The sequence below is a fragment of the Gymnoscopelus braueri genome (genome assembly GCF_963280865.1).
Source record: "Gymnoscopelus braueri genome assembly, chromosome: 7".
Lineage (NCBI taxonomy): Eukaryota > Metazoa > Chordata > Actinopteri > Myctophiformes > Myctophidae > Gymnoscopelus > Gymnoscopelus braueri.
In genome coordinates, this window is record NC_137608.1 from 7,306,291 (window position 1) to 7,327,570 (window position 21,280).

The following is a 21,280-nucleotide window of genomic DNA, read 5'->3' on the forward strand; positions in this document are numbered from 1 at the left end:
AGAATACAGATGCTAGGGTTTAAGTGGTTTATGGAGGGAGGTATAAACATTTTTAGAATTGTTTTGAAAGTATAAGTTCTCCGTGCTGAGTTCCCAGAACTCTGGGTCAGTACCGCCTCCTGAGCAGGGCCCAGTACGATGTGAACCCGAGCCGTATCATATGGAAACGAATCCAGAACCTGTGAAATACGTTATGGCACGGCACGGTTCACTTCGGTTCTTGTAGTTGAAAAGAGTGTCAAATGTCTCGTCAAACAGGGGAAAAATACCGTAATCTAAACCTATTCAGAGAACTGAAATCTACCACGTGAGGAAACTCTCTTTCTCTCTCTCTCTCTCTCTCTCTCTCTCTCTCTCTCTCTCTCTCTCTCTCTCTCTCTCTTTTTACAATACATTTACATGCACACAAAAACCATGTTACTGTGAGAAATCTGGTTAAAGAGTGAGACTTGGCCCCGGCTGTCTGGCTGCAACCACGGATCTTTCAACCATGTAGCACTGGATAACCGGCCGAGTCAGCGGACAAATTATACGGTATTTGCTGCTAAATGATATAAATAATAGCCCAAGGTTTTGCAATGAGTTAAGTAGGCAACGTCATGGACATAAGTCTGGTGATGTACTACTCTTTGTCTCCACCACTTGAGGAAAAACAAATTCAAGAAAGTGTTCGGCTCTTGATTGGTGAGAGGTAGGGTTGTCGCGGTCATGACATTTTAGTTGACGATTAATTGACGCACAAATAACTGCGATTAACACTTTATTTGCATTTTTGGCGTCGAATATATAAATCAAAATTACATTTTTGTTTTGCCATTTAGGCTTTGTAAACAAAGCAATTGCACAGGGCAGATATGACAAACTGTACAGAGAAATGACTGACAATGACCAGTTCTAATAATCAAATAGGCCATATTTAATAATGTAAACTTCTTTCAAAAACTACGTAAATACCCGATCTAAAAGATCACAGTTGTGACCTTTTAGATGAGCTATTTTAGCTATTTTTCAATAGATTGAATAATGCAGATGAATGAAAACGATGGAAGCGATAATGTAATAATTGTGACAGGCATATGCTACAGAGAGTATATTCATGACTAGTGGTAGGTTAACAATATAATGTGTCAGACATTTAAAATGATGTGTGTAAAACTATAAGATAAGTGAGAGAGAAGTGAAGTGAATACGATTTAGTATAGTGGGGTTTGAACCACTTTAGAAGTAGCCTAAAAAGAACTGCAAATGCGTTTGCAGTTCAGCAAAGCACACAAAATAATAATCATTTATTAATGTTGCCTAGCTGTGCAAGCTAAAATAACGTAAATATATTATATACACAAAGAGTTTCAAAAAGTTTAAAATTGTTATTTCCCAAATTTTCACTAATAGCTGATCTACAAGCTTATAGATTGTTTCTTTTCATGTAGATAATTAGATTAAACTGTATTAGTAGGTGGGCCCAGAGACTTCTGAAATCTAAAGACATGGTCACACATGTGCGTCAAAGCATGTGCCTCCCCATTCACTTCCACTATATGGGAGTGTCCTAGTGGTAGTGCATTGGCGGCTTTGAAGCGTGTGGAGTCTTGAAGGGTGTGAAGCGTCAGGTTCAACAATGGCGAACTTTGGCCAGGCGCCAACCAATCAAAGCGCCGTGCGTGCGTTGACTCCACTTGGCGGCCATTTGGCTTGTAGTTTTCTTTCAGTGAGCCAACAGACCAACGTAAAGTCAAACAAACTACACACCAGAAAATGACGGCACTCCTGCCAGCACTGCCCACCAACCACAAGGCAACATGGGAAACTGATGGGTCTGAAGTTTCAATTCAATAGGCTCTATGCACAGAAGCCATATTGGAAAGACATTGGGCCTCTTCCTTACTTCCTTCACAGGTCTTACCAATTATGCTAATTATGGCTTAGTGGTCCCTCAGACCACTTTCCAATATGGCTGCTGGGCATATCGCAGCCTATCTATTCAATTCAATTCAACTTTATTATAGTGCCAAGATTTTTTGCGACAGTGGCAACAAAAAAAAAACCTTAACTGGAAGTAACGTCAGGCAGACCCTGGCTCTAGGGTGGGCCGCCATCTGCCCTGAGTCTCGCCGTGTATGAAGCACTCCTGTGACCATGACGATCTGAGTGATCGGAATCAGAATCAAATCTTTATTGTCACGTCATATTTATAAGCAAAGTGGGTGAAATTCTTATTAGTGCAGGCTTGTCAGTGTTAAAGAAGTAAAAGAATTAGAGCATAAAATAGAAAGAGGGGAGACATAGAGTGCATAATATATAGCTAATTTAAAGACGTGTGGAGTAAGAGTCATAAAATGTATGTACAAAGGAGCATCAATATTGTATATGAACGATGAATATGAATGATGGATGTGAACCATGATGGATCCGAATGATGCCAGTGAGGTTTTCAAATCAGACTTAACCGTGTCTGACTTGCATTTTGTTCTCGGTCCAAAGTGGCTTTTTGCCAGTTGAAATCATTAAGTTATTGCATTTGCCCTGGTCTGTGTCTGCTGTTTTCTGCCTGCCCTGCACTCAGTTGACAAGAAGCCATTTCTGTGTCAAACCTCAGTGCGATCGCTGCCTGCTTAGATTTATATCAGCATTGTTACATTGCAGTGGCTCTCCAAGTGGTGTCCCCAGCTAAATTGATTGATAGTTAGGAGCCAAATGGACCCTTGCGGGTCTTTAACTCTGAGAGTTTACAAATGGAACCACTTGAACACAAAAGTTTGTACACTCTCAGATTAAGTGAGTCCGACTGTGGCCTAATGCAGTGGTTTCCAAACTTTTTTTAGCTCGAGACCCAAAAGAGAAATTTTATGTTTCTCCGGGACCCAAACTAGTGAAAATAGCAGATCTAAAAGCCCACAACACCATTTTTGAAACTCTTTTGAAGTTAGAATTAAAAACAAAATGTATGAAACTGATTGGGAACCAGTGGCCTAATGGAGTGGTTTTCAAAGTGGGGTCCGGGGACCCCCGGGGGTACTTGAGGCGGTTCCAGGCAAACCCCTTACGGGGTCATTTGCTTCCATTTGTACACATTTTGTTCTCAGAGTTATGGGGGTCCGTGGACTAGTGCATACATAGTAAACTGGGGGTCCTTGAAATGAAAACGTTTGAGAATCACTGGCCTAGCATACCAAGCAGGGGACCACTGCTGTATTGAACACAACAGGCTGAATGTGTGAATATCGCCTACAAGGACTTTGTACTGTATCTGTGCTTCCGTCTGGTTCTGCAGAAACCCTGGATGATGGATGTGTGTGGGATAAGGAGTGGTGGGAGTTGAGCATTAAATACACTTAAATCGCCATAAGGAACCAGGGTAAGGGCTGTGGCAAATACCCGGGTTTGTCCGGCAGAAATCTAGCCCAGTTAACAGGAATTCTATCAATCCCTGGAACACATGAGCCAGGTTTTTATGTTTACACAATGTTTCTGAAATAAGAGTACTGCCAGTTTATGCAGTACTCTATCTCTCTCTCTCTCTCTCTCTCTCTCTCTCTCTCTCTCTCTCTCTCTCTCTCTCTCTCACCCTCCATTTTGCTTTGTTGTTAAGTTTCATCATCACCTCCCCATGTGTGATCAGGAGTTGCTATGGTTACCAACAGTGTGTTTTCATAATGATTGAAGATGCATTTTCTTTCAGCATGTTTGTTAACTATCTGTTCCCTTGGTAACTGGTTCTCAACCCTGGGTCCAGGGACCACCAGGGGTCCAAAATGGACTCTTACGGGTCTGTAACTCTGAGAGGATAACTGCTGGTTAACTGCTGAACCATGCACCTGGTCTGTCACTTATCCAATGAGTGAACAGGATGCTGAACCGCTGAACAACATCCTGTTCATTCATTGGATGAGAGACAGACCAGGGCTGTGAGTGAACAGGATATTGTGTGGATAAAACCTCGGACCTTGGTGGTGTCCGCTCTTTTCTCTCCATCCATATTTTTTTTTTTTTTATGTACAATATTTGTATAGGATAATTAATATGTTATACGAGCGATTTCTGCCTGGATTCAGTTGGCAGTGTATATGAACTTGTTCACATTCTAATGACATCATTTTATATATTTCAATTTAATCTCCACTTAATTTGCGTAAATGGAAGCAGAGTTTCCTGACTGTCTGACTTTGCAGATGGTTGTTTACAGTAGGACTTAATCTGTTGAATCTGTGAAAAAAGATAGGTCAAACAAATGATAGTTTGTTCTGGGTTATTGAGGCTACAGTGTGTTCACACTGTCGGCCGGTATGGCTGTCTAAGTAAGTAGATAGATTGGAGTGGCTTATTGTCTGTATCGGCCAAGAGCGAGGGTATCTATCCTCTTTTCATTGCGCTAGACCCCTGGGAGATGGATTGCTGAGGTGCAACGCAACACCTACCATCATCTCCCAGTCCTTACAGCAACACCTACCATCAGCTCCCAGTCGTTACAACAACACCTACCATCAGCTCCCAGTCATTACAACAACACCTACCATCAGCTCCAAGTTCTTACAGCAACAGCTACCATCAGCACCCACTACTTACAACAACACCTCCTATACCAGTCCTTACAGCAACACTTAACATCAGCTCCCAGTACTTACAGCAGCACCTACCATCAACTCCCAGTACTTAAAACAACACCTATACTAGTAGCTTTCAGTATTTACCGCAGAACTTAGTAACCCAAGTTGAGCTACTCATGCACTGAGCTGGTGGTGCCCAGGATCGAACGCAGAACCTTGCAGTCCAACAGCCGGTGCTCTACCGACAGAGCTACCCGGACACAAACTTGTTGATAGATGGCAGTCTTAACAAGGCCTCAGTAACCAATGATTATCTAGTAGTTTATCTGTAGAATGTTGTCCATGTTACCAGTGAGATGTTATGGAGGACATACTATAATATGACTAACTGTTTACTACTATCTCTGTGGTTCATTTAGACCAATGGTTCTCAATGTGGGGTTTGGGGACTCCCAAGGGTCCTTGAGGGTGTTCCAGGGGGTCCTCAGCTAGATGATTGATAGCTAGGAAACCAAATGGACCCTTACAGTTCTCTAACTCCTCCGAGAGTGTACAAATGGAACCAAATAGATCTTAACTGGTCCATTTGGTTCTATTCGTACAATCTCCGAGTTATGGGGGTCCGTGGCCTAATGCATAACAAAACTGGGGTTCCCAAAAGGTTTGAGAACCACTGATTTAGACTGATGGCCTGCTGGCTATAGACACTGTATTTTACTATCATCGAATCATTTGTTAAAGAAAAACGATATTGCAATTAGATGTTTGTGTCATTGACGCATCAGAGAAAACTCTAGAAACTCATTGTAAAACTGGTCAATTTATTATAAACAACCGGATCTCTGTGCTTTAGAGAAGCTTCATTCTGTAAAAGAGAGACACCTTGTGGGCAAATTAGTGCACTTCACAAAGGAGGTTTTCCGAAAACTCTACTGTAATGCTGTGTACTGTACCACAACCTGTGTTCTTCTGTATACTTGTCAACATGAAACTATGGGATGTTATTTATCAAGTTTAATGTTATAATTTATATGGCTGATCTAATAAAGCATCATGCCGTTCAATGGCCTTTTTAATCTTCATTATCATTCAATGTCCCAGTGAAAGAGTGAACAAAAAACAGTAACACTCATGGCTCATACCATGATGTCCATTGGTGGACATTGGTGGGGGAATAAATCCATGCCTCTGCTTTTGATATCCCCCACTGGTCATACATTTCTTATGGCCGGTTTAACAATTTAATAAAAAATGTATGCTAACCACGTTAACCCCCGGCATCCCTATTTTGGCCAACGAAATGTGTCAACGTTTTTTAATTCAAAAGTAGCGAAAGTAGCGAATCTGCAAACCTGCGACATATTGTGGCCGTGTAGATTGGCTATTTTGTAATATGAAGAACTACATTATATAAGGCCTAAGTGGTTGAGAAAATCCAGTCCGCAAATGGTACCCTGGGTAACATGAGCTAACTCATGCACATCTCTGCATATAAATGCTTGATATTTGGTGCATATACTGTAGTCCTAACTCTTGTTATCAGGTCATTCTGAGCATCACAAATACTTTTTATGTTTTTTCGTACATTAGTACATTACCCTACTAAAAATATACAAAAATAGCAGATCTATAAGCTCACAATACACTATAAGCTCACAACGCGTCCTGATGACTTGTTGTGAGACTAGACAGTGAGGGAGAGGAGCTTGCTCTCGTGGAGACGTTAAGATCAAGTACATCGATGTGATAAACACAGTTGTAGTTCCCTTGGTGGGTGTGGTCTGCTGCAGGAAACAGGACGCTGGCAGAGTGATTGACAGCTGGCTGGGTGTGATGGGATCTGGCGAAGGTGGGAGGAGCCTCCTGGATACAGTGGCTGGATGGAGCAGGTGATGGTGAAGCTTGAACCCTCCAACACCTGCAGCGCCTGCTGCTGGCCCACAGAGACCCAGTTTATGCAGGGGGCGACTGTTAACTTGTGACGCCTGGTGTTCAAAAAGAGATTTAGTCTAAATTAATTTCAGTCTCCGAACTTAAGTCTAGAGCGCAAGCAAAAATTGTGCAATAATTATATAGACAGACATTGATTGATTGATTGATTGATTGCTGATTGATTCAATTGTTAAATAAGAGTCTAAAGATCAATTGTTTTTGTTACCTGAACAAATCAGCTCCAGTGTGTAAGTGGAGTTATCAGGCTTCTTCAGTCCACACTCTCTCAGTGCCGGCTCGAACCCACGGCAGGCCGGTGGGAACCACCATACAGGTAATTCAGATGACGCCTTCCACTCACTCCTCTTTGTGGAAACAGCAGAGCCACACCCCAGCTGTCTACACACCACAGATGAGGACCTTAGGTACAGTTCAGATTGCTCCCAGACCCATCCATCCACTGGTCTCCACTCTCCCTGGTGTTTCATCTCCAGTTTACCTGCACAGTGACTGGCTCCTCCCACCAACCTGACATCAGCAGGCTCTGTACAGAGGTGAGTGAGCAAGCAATGAAACGTAATATTACGTTGTTATAAAATAATAATCCAAACCTAAAGTGTGTCTTTTGTCGACCCAGTTGTCGACACACCACAAATGATGACTTCAGGTTCCAGTCATGACCATCCACTGGTCTCCAGTCTAGCTCATACTTCATCTCCAGTATTCCAGAACAGTGACTGGTTCCTCCCACCAACCTAACATCATCAGGCTCTGTGCGGAAATAAGAGTAAACTAAGCAGTAAAACATAAGTACATACTGTATATATTGATGCATTTTAAATCGTGCAGTGGTTTCGAAAATCTCTAAACTCTTTGTGGCCCACAGATTGGGATTCCCAGCCGTAATCATTCACCGGTCTCCACTCTCCCTGGTGTTTGATCTCCAGTCTGCCAGTACAGTGGCTGGTTCCTCCTACCAACCTGACATCGTCAGGGTCTGTACAGAGACAATAGAATAAGCCAGTGGTAGTGTGGTATGTGGGTTCCAGGGTCCCCCAGGGGTCTTTCGGGGGTTCCAGGGGGTCTCTAGTAAAATGTGTTAACCCTATATATTGGCTATTTGAAAATAGCAGATCTACAAGCAGAAAGTTTGAGAACCACAAGAATAAGCAGTAAAACACAATATTTCAAACCTTAAGTGTGTCTTTTACCTGAGCAGGTGAGTCCAACAGTCTTGTCAGGTGAGCAGGTGTTTCTAGTTGAGTCTGAGGTTCCACAGTCCTGGAGAACCGATTCACTGCCTTTACACAGGAACTCTTTGGTCGACACTGGTGCCGTCGTTTCTCCATAGAGCGCCACCTGGAGGGCTGAAGGAGCCCCACAGCCAAGCTCCCTACATACCACCTCTGCATCCTGCTGGCCAAAGTCGCCAAAGTCACCTTCACACACCGAGTCCCACGACTGACTGGACTTCACCTCCACCCTGCCTGAACACAGACTGCTCCCATGCACCAACCTCACAGACTCTGAAGAGAGAGAGAGAGAGAGAGAGAGAGAGAGAGAGAGAGAGAGAGAGAGAGACAGAGAGAGAGAGAGAGAGAGAGAGAGAAAGGCACAGTTTATACAGTACATACTGTATGAAAATAAATAACACAAACAATATTATATTTACACAGACAGACTGATTGCAGGGAAATAACCATAGCCTCTGGCTGCGTGTGGCCCTCCGATTGCGAACAGGCCTTTTTTTAAAGCTGCATGAGTGTTGTGAGCTTGTATCTTCTATTTTTGCTACTTTTCTTTTGTATTTTGGGGAAATTTTGGATAAAGGTAGAAAGTGGTTATACTGGCAGAATAATCTCACATATTCAATTTGATTTAAATAAATAGGTAAATAAATAAGAATCCTCTTTTTTCCAATTGACCTCCCTGCGGCCCCCACTTGGGAAACACCGGGTGTACATAGATATATAAGAATAAATAATAGATTGCAAAAATGTCATTGTTTGTGTTACCTGAACAGTTCACCATCACACTGTTTTGGGAATCATCGCTCAGCGAAGACTCTGAGCCATCACAGGAAGATCTAACCCACCAATTATCCTCATCTTCAGAACCACCGATCCATTCTATTGAAACAACGGAGCCACAGCCCAGCTGTCTGCACACCACAGAGGAGGTCTTCAGGCTCTTGATACCATCCACTGGTCTCCACTCTCCCTCATGTTTCATCTCCAGTCTACCAGCACACTTACTGGTTCCTCCCACCAACCTGACTTCATCAGGCTCTGTACGGAGAGAGGGGGAAAGGGCATTTTGTCATTTATTTGTTTATTTGTTTGTTTTTTTTGTTTTTTTAATTTATTATCAAAACACATGTATACAGAAATTGATGTATTCAAGACAAGCAATGGTTGTAAGCTAACAGAGTTTGCGTGACCTTTTGATGATTGATTGACTGACTGACAACACGGTGGCCTCGTCTGCTGGAAACCTCGCCCGCTGGAGGCTGCAGCCAGCGGGCGGAACAGAAATCAATAGGGACACCACATTCAGCACAACATTTGGCCTTTCACACCTCAAGTCTAAAAACTCCAGTCGGATCAAGAACCTGACACACGCAAACAGGCCGTTCAGAGCATTTCTAGGGAAAACCACTTCATTGCCATAGTCACTGTAGGAAGTGAGGAGAATGAGGTCCGTGGTAATCTCGTGGGAAAGTGGAGATATTTTACTAAATGCAGATTTTCTCCCACTATTTTCTGTCTCTCGGAGAGTTTGTTCAGCCTTAATTCTTTCCCCTTCCTCAGTTGTACAATGGCGTCTTGTAAACACTATACTCCAGCCTCAGAGCACTCCATGGAGGAACACTACACAACAGATATTTATTTGAACCAGAATACACCATACATAGTAAAAGGATGAACGTTTACCGGTCTTACATACAAAATGTTTTATTTACTCTAGTTTGCTGTTGTGTAAAGAATGGGGAAACAATACACACATGCAGAGCCTGGAATAAGCTACAGGCTGATTTGTACAATTCAGCGGATTTCTCTCTACATGTGTTCACATACTGTATAGAAAAGGCAGAGAAGCCTGTGGCATATATGATTCATTCAAATCATTTCTTGTTTTTTTTTTTCATTTTGTATTTTTAAGTCATTTCACAATGTCCAGACTAGGCTATGGCTATTTGGTTGTCCTTAGCATGGAAGAATGTGTGAACCCGCTGCTCTACAAGATCTCTGGCCTCTGTCCAAGTTCAGAGCCCAGCCAGTGTAGTCTGGAGTGGTTAAGTCAACACAAGAGGTTCAGCCTGGTCATCTACTGCAGCCAAAACAGCTGCAACTCAGCAATTTATTTATTTTCCCCCCTTCCTTCCTTTCTCTGAGGGATCACAAAATAGCTATATCTATTAGATATCTATTCTAATATCTACAGGCTCACAACATGTCACATCACAACATGTTGTGAGCTTTGTAGATCAGCTATTTTTGAAGCCAGAGTATAAAATAGGGTTAAAGTGGTTAAACTGATTTTGATGCTACGCTAAGTAATTTAGCTGGGGACCCCCCGGAACGTCCAGAAGGACCCCTGGGGGGTTTGCGGACCCCCACTTCTGCGATGTTTTCATTATATTCTTTTTTTACCTTTCCATAATAACCAGAGGTAATACGATTATTGTCTCCGCCAGGCCGAAGGTATGGTGGAGAGTTTGTTTTACCCCCTGTCCGTCCGTCCGTGTGTGTGTGTGTCCGTCTGTCACCAGCTAATCTCCGGCACCGCCCATAGGCTAAGCTTTGCAGGACGTGCTGCAACCTGACCTGGCGGAGACCTGTGCTCCGAGGAGCACATCCTCTAGTTATTCATTTATTTGTTTCATTAAAAGCGAAAATAGCAGATCTACAATATTCCAAATTAGGCTCTGAGAACCTTATCTGAACCTGAGCTGTAGATTATGAAAACAAATCCAGAACCTGTGAAACACTTAGTTCTTCGTTCAAAAAAAAAAGCCAATTGAGAACCTTTGAAGTATCCATCCACATTCCACACATTTGAAAGATCCCACAAAGGTAACATCATAATCCACTCTGACTGGTTTTGCAGGGTGATAGGCATCTGCAAGACAAGTGGGTCCAAATTTGACCATAATAGGGACTGGTTAAAACAATAAAACAACAAAAACAGATCATTTGTATTCTTGTGTCAAGTTTGTTTTCAAAAATTGGAAAAAACGAAAAGCCCTCTCAACACATGATCTGATCCAGTGGTTCTCCAAGTCAGATTCAGGGTCCCCAGGGCAAAATGAGGAACAGTTTAAACACTTACACTGTAAGCCCAATTGTATTTTATAGCAGAACATTTTTGACAGATTTTCTCTTATGGGGGTCCCTGGTTCAAAATATTTTCAGGTCCGTGGCCCCTGACATGAAAAGAAATACTGCTCTAATGTGCTGTGTAAATGAAGAATGCTCTTACCTTCAGCTCTCACCGAGTTCAGAGTATGAGTCCATAGGAAGAGACAGCTTAGCGTTATTACATGCATTTTGCCCTTCATTGAATTGCATTGCACTGTACTGCACTGTGGTTTAAACAAGGACAATGGTTGCTCAATGATTTATACCAGGCCAGCATGTTCCAGTCCCTCCTCGACCACGGGACCGTGATTTGTTTGCCAATTATGTTTGGATTGGCTGAGGGATTTGGACTTGCTCAGTGGTGCGCCTTGGGCACAAACAGTTTGAAAACCACAGTGGCCTACTCAGATATTTTACTTAAGTAAAAGTAACAAAGTAAAAGTAACAACAAAAATGTTACTTGGGTAAAAGTACTCGATTGGAAGCTTTTGAAAAGTCTCATTGTGCGGACTTCTATTTTGTTATCCTACCAATAAGGACCCCCACATGGACACGTATTGGGCCATGCACTCCCATTTTCTGTGTGTCAGGGACCCACAGAAAATGTTTTGTTAGATTTAGGTTAAGTACAGAAATCTACAACTATCTATACAAATACGAGTGCAGGTTCCCAACCTTTTCTGAACCAGGGCCCACTTGACAATCTTGAAAGCGCTTGCGGCCCACCCATCTGACCACTTAACAAGGCCGCCGTGTTAGATGGGTGGGCCGCGTGCATTTTCAGAGAATGTTTATTTTAATGGTCAATCAGATCTGTTCCAGCTTGGATCAATGTAACCAACGTAGTATACTTTGGGTTCTTATTCATTTGAATCACAAAACACATTTTTCAAGGGTTTAACCCATTCCAACCGGGAACGCATCTGTGTGTCATTTTTAGATTTCTTTGGCTATTCAAAAATAGCAGATATACAAGCTCATAGCGCGGCACCGAGTGCCACGCTATGAGCTTGTAGATCTGCAATCTTTTTGGAAAATAATGAAAATTCACGCAAATCTTTGAATATATATATTTTTTAAGCAAACATTTGTAACTCAAATCTTTGCTTCTGGGGGATTCTACAAATGTCTTCTAAACCGTTTTTTTAACAAAACGTATGTTACTATAATATCAGTGCTTCTCAAAAATTATATGTATTTGGCCGTGGACACCCGATCTCAAAGTATTTTCTTCCAGGGACCCCCAGAAGTTGTAACAGTTAAAAATGTTCGCTTTAAAATATATATATATTCAAAGATTTGCACAAATGTTCACGATTTTTCAAAAATAGATCTGCTATTTTTGAATAGCCAAAGAAATGTAAAAATGACACAGATGAGTTCCCGGTCTGAATGGATTAAAGAAAAAAAGACCATGTCATTTGTTTGAACGCAATCTTTTAAATATTAATGTTTAATCATCATTAAAATCCGAGTGTTTTGCCAATTATTTCGGGGCCCACTTACAATACCCTCATGGCCCACCAGTGGGTCTCCGCCCACAGGTTGGGAATCGCTGGTCTATGCTGTAGGCGTAAGTGGGGGAGATAACAGTGGAGAGAGTTAACATCTGAATAGCCATTCGTATACATTCACTCATTGGGCTAACTTCTAGCCGGTGGCGTAAATAATAGTGAAATTAAACTGCTTCTCATTTCACTAGGGACCCCCTTTAAAGCCCTCCAAAGGACCCCTGGGGGGTCCTCGGACCCCACTTTGAGAACCACTGCCCTAAAGAGCACCCCGTAATTAAAATCACTCACTGAACCCTCTACAGGCTACTTACTTAGTCAACTGGACATGAGTTGCCTCTATGGTGCGCTCTTTTTCCCTCTACACCAAATCTGCAAAATAATAGCCGATCTACAAGCTCACAACGTGTCTTATTGCGACACGTTGTGTGCTTGTAGATCTGCTATTTTTGATGGGGGATATGCTGGGGTTCAAGACCTATCTTAACCTCTTAAGACCTATTAAGCGCATCTTGTTGTGGTCGGTCAGATGCAGGTGAGGTCATTCTCATTCTGGCATCTGCAGGGCCATCGCCGCAGGCTTGGTCTTGAAGTACTGGTTAAAACGGAGCACCGCGTACCCCAGAAAGTCAAAGTCAATGGCCGAGTACTTGGACTGGATGAGCGCCCAGATGCCCCAGAAGCAGTGCGAGGCCAGGGCAAACTTGTTGACCTGTACGTAGAGGGTCTCCAGCTCCCAGGGGGTGACCTCGTCGTTTTCTTTGGTGAACAGATTGTAGGCCCGCAGGTACACCCGCAGCCACTCCATCTGCAACTCGCGGCTCGGGTACAAGCCGTAGTCCAAGTCGCTCATGCCGGCGAATTCGTTGAAGTGGTTGCCGATGTCGAACGCCTGGTAGTTGTAGCCGGAGTACTCGTAGTCTATGAAGCGGACGCGGCCCTCCTCGCCGTTGTGCACGATGTTCTTGCAAAGGAGGTCGTTGTGGCACAGCACCACGGGGGAGCCCAGCGTCGACAGGTGCTCCTTCATCCACGCCATCTCCTTCTCCAGCTCCGCCTTGCTGGGCACCTCCCGCCAGGCCCCGGTGCCGCCGCTGCCGGAGGAGGCCGCCCGCTCGGTGAGCTCGGCGGCCACCAGGGAGAAGTATTTACGCATCTTGATCCACAGGTTGGCCTCAGGGACACAGCCGTTGTTGCGCGCGCGGATGACGTGGACACGGGCCATCTCTCCGGCGATCAGTCCGAGCAGGGCGGGGTCCCGGACGTCCTGTGGCCCCAGGGCGTCGCCCGCCATGTACTCGTAGCAGAAGCCGTTCCTGAAGGTGCCGTACAGGCGGGGGGCGCAGCCGTTGGCGTGCAACACCTGGAAGCTCGTGAGCTCGTTGTCGCGGTCCACGAACAGCTCCGTCTTGTTCCCGTACACGCGCACCAGAACCACGTCGTCCGGACTGTCCTCGGCGTAGCAGCCCAGCAGCTTGTTGGTCTTGCCGTCGGTGAAGAGCTTGGTCTTCACGCGGTTTGGGTCCCACCCCGGCCGCAGCTCTTTCATTAGCTTCATCGCCCCGTCCATCATGTCGTGTTCATCCACATAAATGGAGAATTTGCGAATGACCTGCGACCCGACGGGCCCGTGTATTTGCGTCTCCATCATCCAGTAGTTTGCTGATTTTCTTTATTCTTTTAATAATATTTCAATGGCTGTTTCTAAACTGTAAAAACTATCTACTGTAGCAAGTTAACTGGGAAACAGGCGGGTATAGAATGTTGGACCCCAGGAAGACAAGCGAGCACTTTGTGGAAGCTAATGGGGATCAAAATATGGAATTAAGAACTTCACATTCAAGGAATCACTATTGGGTACTATCAGAGGACTACGTGATATGCGGCTCAAGAGAATAGCCACTCATTGCAGGTGCCTGTGATTAAATATAATCGCGTTATGAGCAGTCAGATTTTAAGCTGACCTGCCTCGATGCTCACGTCATCACTACATCCCTGTGACATCACGATACGGCAGTAACTAAGCACATTTACTCAAGTAATGTACTTGACTACAATTTCAAGTCACTTTTACTTATTTCCATTTCTTGATAGGCTACTTTATACTTCTACTCCACTCCATCTCAGGAGCAAATGTTGTACTATTTATTACATTATATTTATTTGACAGCTTTAGTTACCAGTTACTTTGCAGTACTTAGTTAGTTACTTTTAAAAATAGCACAATGCATCGCATTGCGATGCATTGTGAGCTTGTAGATAGGCTATTTTCATATTTTCAGTTTAGAATATGAAATAAGACATAATTGGTCAATGATCAATAGTTACAGTCAAATAACTTGATATGATTCTGAAATGAGCATTCTGCATAATGAGTAGGCTACTTTTACTTTTGCTACTTTAAGTATATTTTGATGCTAAATACTTTTGTCCTTTGACTTCACTTAAGTATGATATTGAATGCAAATTTTACTTGCAACAAGGTATTTTTTTACACTGTGGAATTGTTACTTTGTTTTAAGTCCAAAATATGAGTAATTCTTCCATCACTGCCTGCTGGCACAACATAACACCAACAATAGGGGGGCAGCATGGCGTTTTCATTCTACCGCCAGAAACACAGAAGAAGAAGGATAACCGAGAAGCAAAAAACAAACTGATCCGACTACTTCTCGGACTGGGGCCCATGACCCACCTCTCTCCCACTCACTTTGCCAGCCTAGGCTGGCTCAGGGTGGAAGACAGGGTTAAACAACTAAAAATGGGTCTGGTCTTCAAAATTGTAAATGCAGATTTGCCCGATATGCCCCCTATACCCGCATATCTGTATAAATACCTCGAAAAAGTTAGTGACACCCACAGCCACGAAACTAGAGGGAGCGTAAACAACAATCTGGTACCACCCACCCATAAAACAAACATGGGCAAATTCTCCTTCTATAGCACAGCCACTAAGGAATGGAATAGTCTAACCCCATCCCTCAAAAAATGCAGTTCGCTGGGCTCATTCAAAACAGCCCTAAAAACCCATCTTTCTGGAGGCCGAAAGAGGAGCTAGTACCAGTTTCCCTGTAGACAGACGACCCCCCCCCTCCTCTTTTTGTACATATTTTGTATTTCCTCATGCTTTTTTTTGTATATAATTTTTATTTTTCCATGCTTCCCCCCCCCCTTTTTTTTTTTTTTTTTTTTGTTTTTTTTGTACATAGTGGTATTTTTTTTTATGTATTATCTGTATTTTCATGTTGATTTTGAACTGTTTGGTTGCTACTATATATGTCTATGAAATTAACTCAAGACCCCAACGGAAACAAGTCCGCAAGGACTTTTTTGGCCGGACCTTTTAGACAAAGCAGTGTTGCCATGTTTGCTTATTATAAGCAACTTTGGGCTTGTTTTTCTGTGTTGGGTTCAGTCTATGGTTGGGTTGCGTTTTTTTGGGGCTTGTTTCTTAAGTGTAGTTGCTTATTTGGGCTTGTTTCCTAAACCTAATCTTGTTGAAACTAGTGGTTCTAAAACATTTTCATGTCAAGGACCCCTTGTATTTATCCACGGACCCCTCCATTTAAAAGTATATTGTGACCCCTGTACCAGATTTGTGTTGAGAAAATGTTAAAAAAAAAAATATTAAAATGTTTTCACTTTTTTCAAATGTATTTTTTTTTTAATAACAGATCTACAAGCTCACACCGCGTGGTTGTGAGCTTGTAGATCTGCTATTTTCAAATATCCGACGCTCGTGTGTCGCTTCTTTTGGGCTTGCTTTCATAGAGCTGGTTGCTTGCTTCTCACACACTCTGGCAACACTGCCAGGCAGGAAGTGATCCACAGGAGGAAAAAAACGGTTCAAAACGAGCGGAATCCGTGGTTATTTACGTTTTTTTTTATAATAATGTCGTGTTGTGTAGTGGGCTGCACGAGCCGGTCTTCGCAGAAAATGTTCAGTTTTTTCCGGATCCCGAGGGCGTCAGACCCTGAACGCAGACGGAGGTGGCTGCAGGCCTTACGGACTAAGCCAGACGGAGGGAGGATGGACGAAAGAAAAATCAAGAATGCCAGAGTGTGCAGTGCTCACTTCATTGCAGGTAACAACACAGTCACAGACAGTGGTAGACAGCTCCAATCGGAACCTCTCCCTCCGCTATATAACTCCGAGATGAGGTCCCACTGCGTAGGGGTGCCGGCAGAGTGCGACACGGTGGCCAATATTGTTGATTCTTACCCTTTTCCGCACATTGTATCCAAAAAGTAGAGGTAGTCCCCCCTGCTCTTAGATGTTTTACATTTTAGCGGTCAAGAAAATGAAAGCGACAGGCTGTGACAAGCGTTTAAATCGCTTTTTTAGTCAGCCTGTGCCATGTTTCCCCATGCAACCTTACGGGAGCAGCACTGCGCATGCGGACGGGGGTTGACTGGCCACAGGCTGACTAAATAAGCGATCTAAACGCTTGTCACAGCCTGTCGCTTTCATTTTCTTGACCGCTAAAATGTAAAATATCTAAGAGCAGGGGGGACTACCTTTACCTGTTGGATACGATGTGCGGAAAAGGGTAAGAATCAAAAATCTTGGCAATTTTTCGCCGGTGTCGCACTCTTCCTGTTGTCCAAGCTGTGGAACCTCATCTCGGAGCGGACGAATCCACAGAGTGCTCCCCTGGCACAATCATAACTTTAACTGGCTATTATTAGTACTATTACTTCCCAGAAAGTTAAACGATTGATTGATTGATTGATTGAATACTTGATTAAGTTTGCAGAAAAAAACACGTGTGTTCAAATACAAGGTCAAAATAGGCTAAAACATAAAAAAAACAGGTTATAAATAATACATTTTAGGAAGGAAGCCATATACCATATACAATCTGCCCTCTGTGTTTACATAACAAAACAATAATTTATATATATATATATATATATATATATATATATATATATATATATATATATATATATATATATATATATATATAATTTATTTATTTTTTTACCGATAAATTCCTTATACCAGCATTTATATAGGTGGGAAGTTTTTGGTCTACCAAAACAAACAGTGAAAATACAGCGAGAGGGCAGTATGTATATGCAGGTAAACACCACCACACTACTCCAATGGTTGATAACTGCTTCCCAGAAATGATGGGTAAAAGAAAATGATATATTGTGTTATGTAAACACAGGGAAAATTTACATACTAGGCCTTTTGAACTGCTCTCCATCCAATGTCTTTTACAAAATGTGCGATCAGTCAATAAAACAAACTTTTATTTATAGGAACGTTTTCTCTGGATGACACCAGTCCTGACTTCGCCCCATCCATCTTCCCCCGCGACATAAAGAATGACTGGAAACGATTCACGAGCAAAAATGAGAGGTAAAAGTTAGAGCCAGTCCGATTTATCGGCCATTATCTGACTTTTATGATCATCTTGGTATTGGAAATCCTTTTCTTTTTTTTACCTCACAATGCATCGCAAAGCTTACAACGCACCGCGATGCGACTGCTAATTCCAGATACTGGCCAAATACATGATAATTTGGGGGTCATTTTTTGAGAAACACTGGTCTAGGAGTCTCCAAAATTGGGAGGGGCAACAGTCCCAAAAATCTGGCATCGATCAGGCTCTAGTAAACATAACAAGACATAACCATAAACATGATCTAGTTGTTCATTAAATTGGATATTTAGTTTTAGTAAGACATGTAGTCAAGACTTAGACCTCTTGGAAAGAGAAATTAATTGAGTTCAGTGTGCTCTCTTCTCTGAACAGGTGGAAGAGGAAGAAAAAAAGGAACGAACTGAAGGAAAGGGAAAAGGATGAAGCCACTCCCAATAATGCACCACTGATGGATGCACCACTGATGGATGCACCACTGATGGAGGGTGATGGACATTCATTGTGCATAGTGGTGGTGCCAGAGGTGTGGGTGCAACCGTTAAATCAAATTAATCAATTTAATCGATAATAAAAGTCGATAATCGATGCTCGGGTGGAGCAGTGGTAAAGTATATGACCACCAACTTAAGAGTCTAGGGGTTTGAATCCACCGTGGTGCATCCAACTTTGTCAAGCGTCTATATTACGAACACAGTTGGCCCGTGTTTGGGGCAGAGAAGCTGGGCGGGTGATGTTTGTAACTGCACATAACTCCTACAGGCTGAGGGGGGCACCTGTCAGCAGGGCTTGTTGGACGGGACGGGAGGAGTAGGGCGGAGGCTGTACGTCCTCCCGGTGGGGGCTCCTCACTGGCAGGTGAGCCAGTAGGATGCAACAGCAGTGACAACACATAGAAATATATGTCGGGAGGAATCAATTGACATAACTACCAAATTGGGAAGAAAAAGAGATTATTTTTGGCATGTCATTATAGACAAAAAATGTAAGAAAATAGCTGACTTATCCCATCGCGATGCGTTGTGAGCTTGTAGATCTGCAATATTAATTATTTTTGCACGACACCGCTGTGCGAAGTATAAAATAGTGCATAAGTGTTTAATTGATTTGTTGGTATAGTGTATAACCAACTGGCAAGATATAAATGAATAGGCACATTTTTAAGTTGAGTGCATTGAGGTGGATTCTTTTATGTATGTAATATTTTCATTTCTAACCTCGCAGTACAAAATGAATGTCTTCAGCCATGCGATGTTAAACAACATTTTGTAGTATAATATGTTTTTTAAATGTTCTTTTCTGCATAATAGAGAACGGAATTTAAAAGGATTTTGGGTAAGAACACAGACCATACTTACAGCAACAGTAAGTATTAGCAACAAAGACATTGTGTTAAAGAAAATCATTGTTGCATGGACATGAAAACAAATATGTTATACAATTTGCAAATAAAGGTGGCAATGATACTTCATATTCCATGTCATAAAGCATTTGGAAAGAAAAGTGTTAGTAGCTTTGATATTGTGTCACCTTTTTTCAACTTCACTTTGTCCTACAACAAATTGGTGTTTTAATTACTTCTTTAGTTACACATTTTATTGATTTGATTTGACTAATAATGATAATAATAATAAAATAATAACAACCACAATTTGTTATAGAAAAGAATATATTTAAGATACAATATGTAATAAAGAAGAACTTATCCTCTGCAGGGAGGATCTTAACGAACCCAAGACTAGAAGGTATGTGATGAGATTTAATTTATTTTATTTTTTAACCACATTTTATTTTTAATACTCTGTGTGCTTAATCTTCAACGTTGTCATTTTCTACCTCGACCAGAGGAGATGAAGACGAAGGTGGCTGACCTCCGGCAGACAGAAATCCGCCTGAAGCTCCACGCCAAAGTCCTCAGTGAATTATACTGCCCTAACAACGTTATACCCAAGGTTGTTCTAATTTAGCATTTTCTTTATTCGTTTTAGTATCCAATTTCAGTTTTAGTTTTATTAGATTTTTAAGTGAGTTTACTTATTTAGTTTGCTGGGGTTTTTTTCTTCTTTTTTTTAAAGGCTTAGTTTTAGTTTAGTTCAGCTAATGGATGAGCTGGACTCGGTGTGCTAATAGCTTCCATGGACATGCACACAAACATGAAAGCATACTCAAACACATCATGGGCGTTCCACAAGTGTGGTTGCTTTCTTTTAAAGACCCTTTTAAATTTAGAATTGTACCTTTTTATTTATAGAATTGAAGTACTTAGCTGGGAGTTTTAATTGTGGTGTATATTTATGTATTGTCTTGAATGTATGCATTGATCTGAGCAAAATGATTTTCCCTTGTGGATAATTAAGACATCTAATCTAATCTAATCTAGTTTTATTATTAAGAAAAAGAAATGGCAGATCTACGAGCTCACGTGTCACGATGCCACACGTTGAGCAGAACCCTTACAACTGAGCTAATAGAGCCTGCCTGCTTGCTCAGGGGAGAAATTAAATTTTAACTGAAGGTCAAAATTCAAAGGTTGTGTCAAACCAGACACATCTAAATGTCTCAGTAGAAGAGCAGGGAGACCAAATACAACCTCCCCAATTGTATAGTATAGGTTGTATATATTGTATTAACATACTTAACTATAATAACCTTGTTCTATCCCCCAGGAACTTCGCATCCAGATGCCCCCGACCATCGGCTCGTACAACAAAGACTTTAACAAAAAATGGTGCGACACACTGGATAAGTGCTCGCTGGACTTGATGCACCTGATCGTTGAGGAGCTGTCACGCCAACATGAGGTTGTCAGTAGAGAAATCTTTAGCCAGGAGGCTTTCATGAAGGTAGGGATGGGGACAGTTATCGTTTATCATTTAATAAAACGCTCACATACAGTAAATGGTATAGGCTCTATATGCACAGCAGCCATATTGGAAAGAAATTGGGCCTCTTCTTACTTCCTTCACAGGTGTTACCAATGATACTAATGAAGGCTTTGTTCCATTCTGGTCAAACAGAGTGTGGACCAGGGACCCTCATGGTTCCTTGAGGGGGTTCCAAATGGCCCCTTGCGGGTGTACAAATGGAACCAAATGGACCCGTAAGGGCCCATTTGGTTCCATTTGTACACTCTCAGAGTTATGGGTGTCCCTGAAATTTAAAAGGATTGAGAACCACTGTGCTATACTAAATGGAACAGAGCCTAATGGAACAGAGCTTTCATTAGAATCATTGGTAACACCTGTGAAGGAAGTAAGGAAGAGGCCCAATTTCTTTCCAATATGGCTCAGGCTGCTGTGCATAGAGCCTATTGCAGGGAATTCAATATCCTTTATCATATAACACTAGGATCAATTCACTTTTGCCAAGTTGCATAGCTGTAGAGTTAAAGGAGAATTTTGGACTAAAGTTTTCTTACCTTTTCTATGACGTTATGATGGATAGGATGAATGGTACAGTAGAAATTTTTCATAACTCCACCCCTGAGCCGCCACAGCTTAAAAGGTGCGCGGATAGGGCTTAGGTTAGATCACATATTT

At 42.2% G+C, this 21,280-nt stretch overlaps 3 protein-coding genes across 6 annotated transcripts in view; 1 reads left to right on the plus strand and 2 right to left on the minus strand.

Annotated features, from left to right (window-relative positions):
* Positions 1-6,380: 6,380 nt before the first annotated feature.
* On the minus strand, positions 6,381-11,025 carry LOC308088211 (CD5 antigen-like; the record flags this gene model as incomplete). The annotated part of the gene is made up of 6 exons (XM_080432619.1): positions 6,381-6,529; positions 6,703-7,020; positions 7,688-7,963; positions 8,492-8,637; positions 8,749-8,764; positions 10,959-11,025. 6 exons carry the CDS (start codon positions 11,023-11,025, stop codon positions 6,516-6,518), a joined length of 837 nt encoding a protein of 278 aa, XP_080288745.1. The 3' UTR covers positions 6,381-6,515.
* Positions 11,026-12,895: 1,870 nt separating this feature from the next.
* LOC308088647 (ethanolamine kinase 1-like) lies at positions 12,896-13,999 on the minus strand (the record flags this gene model as incomplete). Its single annotated transcript, XM_080433191.1, has 1 exon — positions 12,896-13,999. One exon carries the CDS (start codon positions 13,997-13,999, stop codon positions 12,896-12,898), a length of 1,104 nt encoding a protein of 367 aa, XP_080289317.1.
* A 2,172-nt stretch (positions 14,000-16,171) lies between these two features.
* The window catches only part of LOC308088595 (uncharacterized protein), a 30,010-nt gene continuing 24,901 nt past the window's right edge, over positions 16,172-21,280 (plus strand). For 3 of the 4 annotated variants that reach the window (XM_080433125.1, XM_080433124.1, XM_080433128.1), the window contains exons 1-7: positions 16,172-16,433; positions 17,620-17,719; positions 18,117-18,267; positions 19,052-19,106; positions 19,457-19,486; positions 19,587-19,693; positions 20,408-20,584. In XM_080433125.1, coding sequence (XP_080289251.1) covers positions 16,241-16,433; positions 17,620-17,719; positions 18,117-18,267; positions 19,052-19,106; positions 19,457-19,486; positions 19,587-19,693; positions 20,408-20,584 — 813 coding nt within the window. In that variant the 5' untranslated portion in view covers positions 16,172-16,240. The remainder of the gene's footprint in view (positions 16,434-17,619; positions 17,720-18,116; positions 18,268-19,051; positions 19,107-19,456; positions 19,487-19,586; positions 19,694-20,407; positions 20,585-21,280) is intronic. The other variant, XM_080433126.1, reaches the window with a different exon arrangement.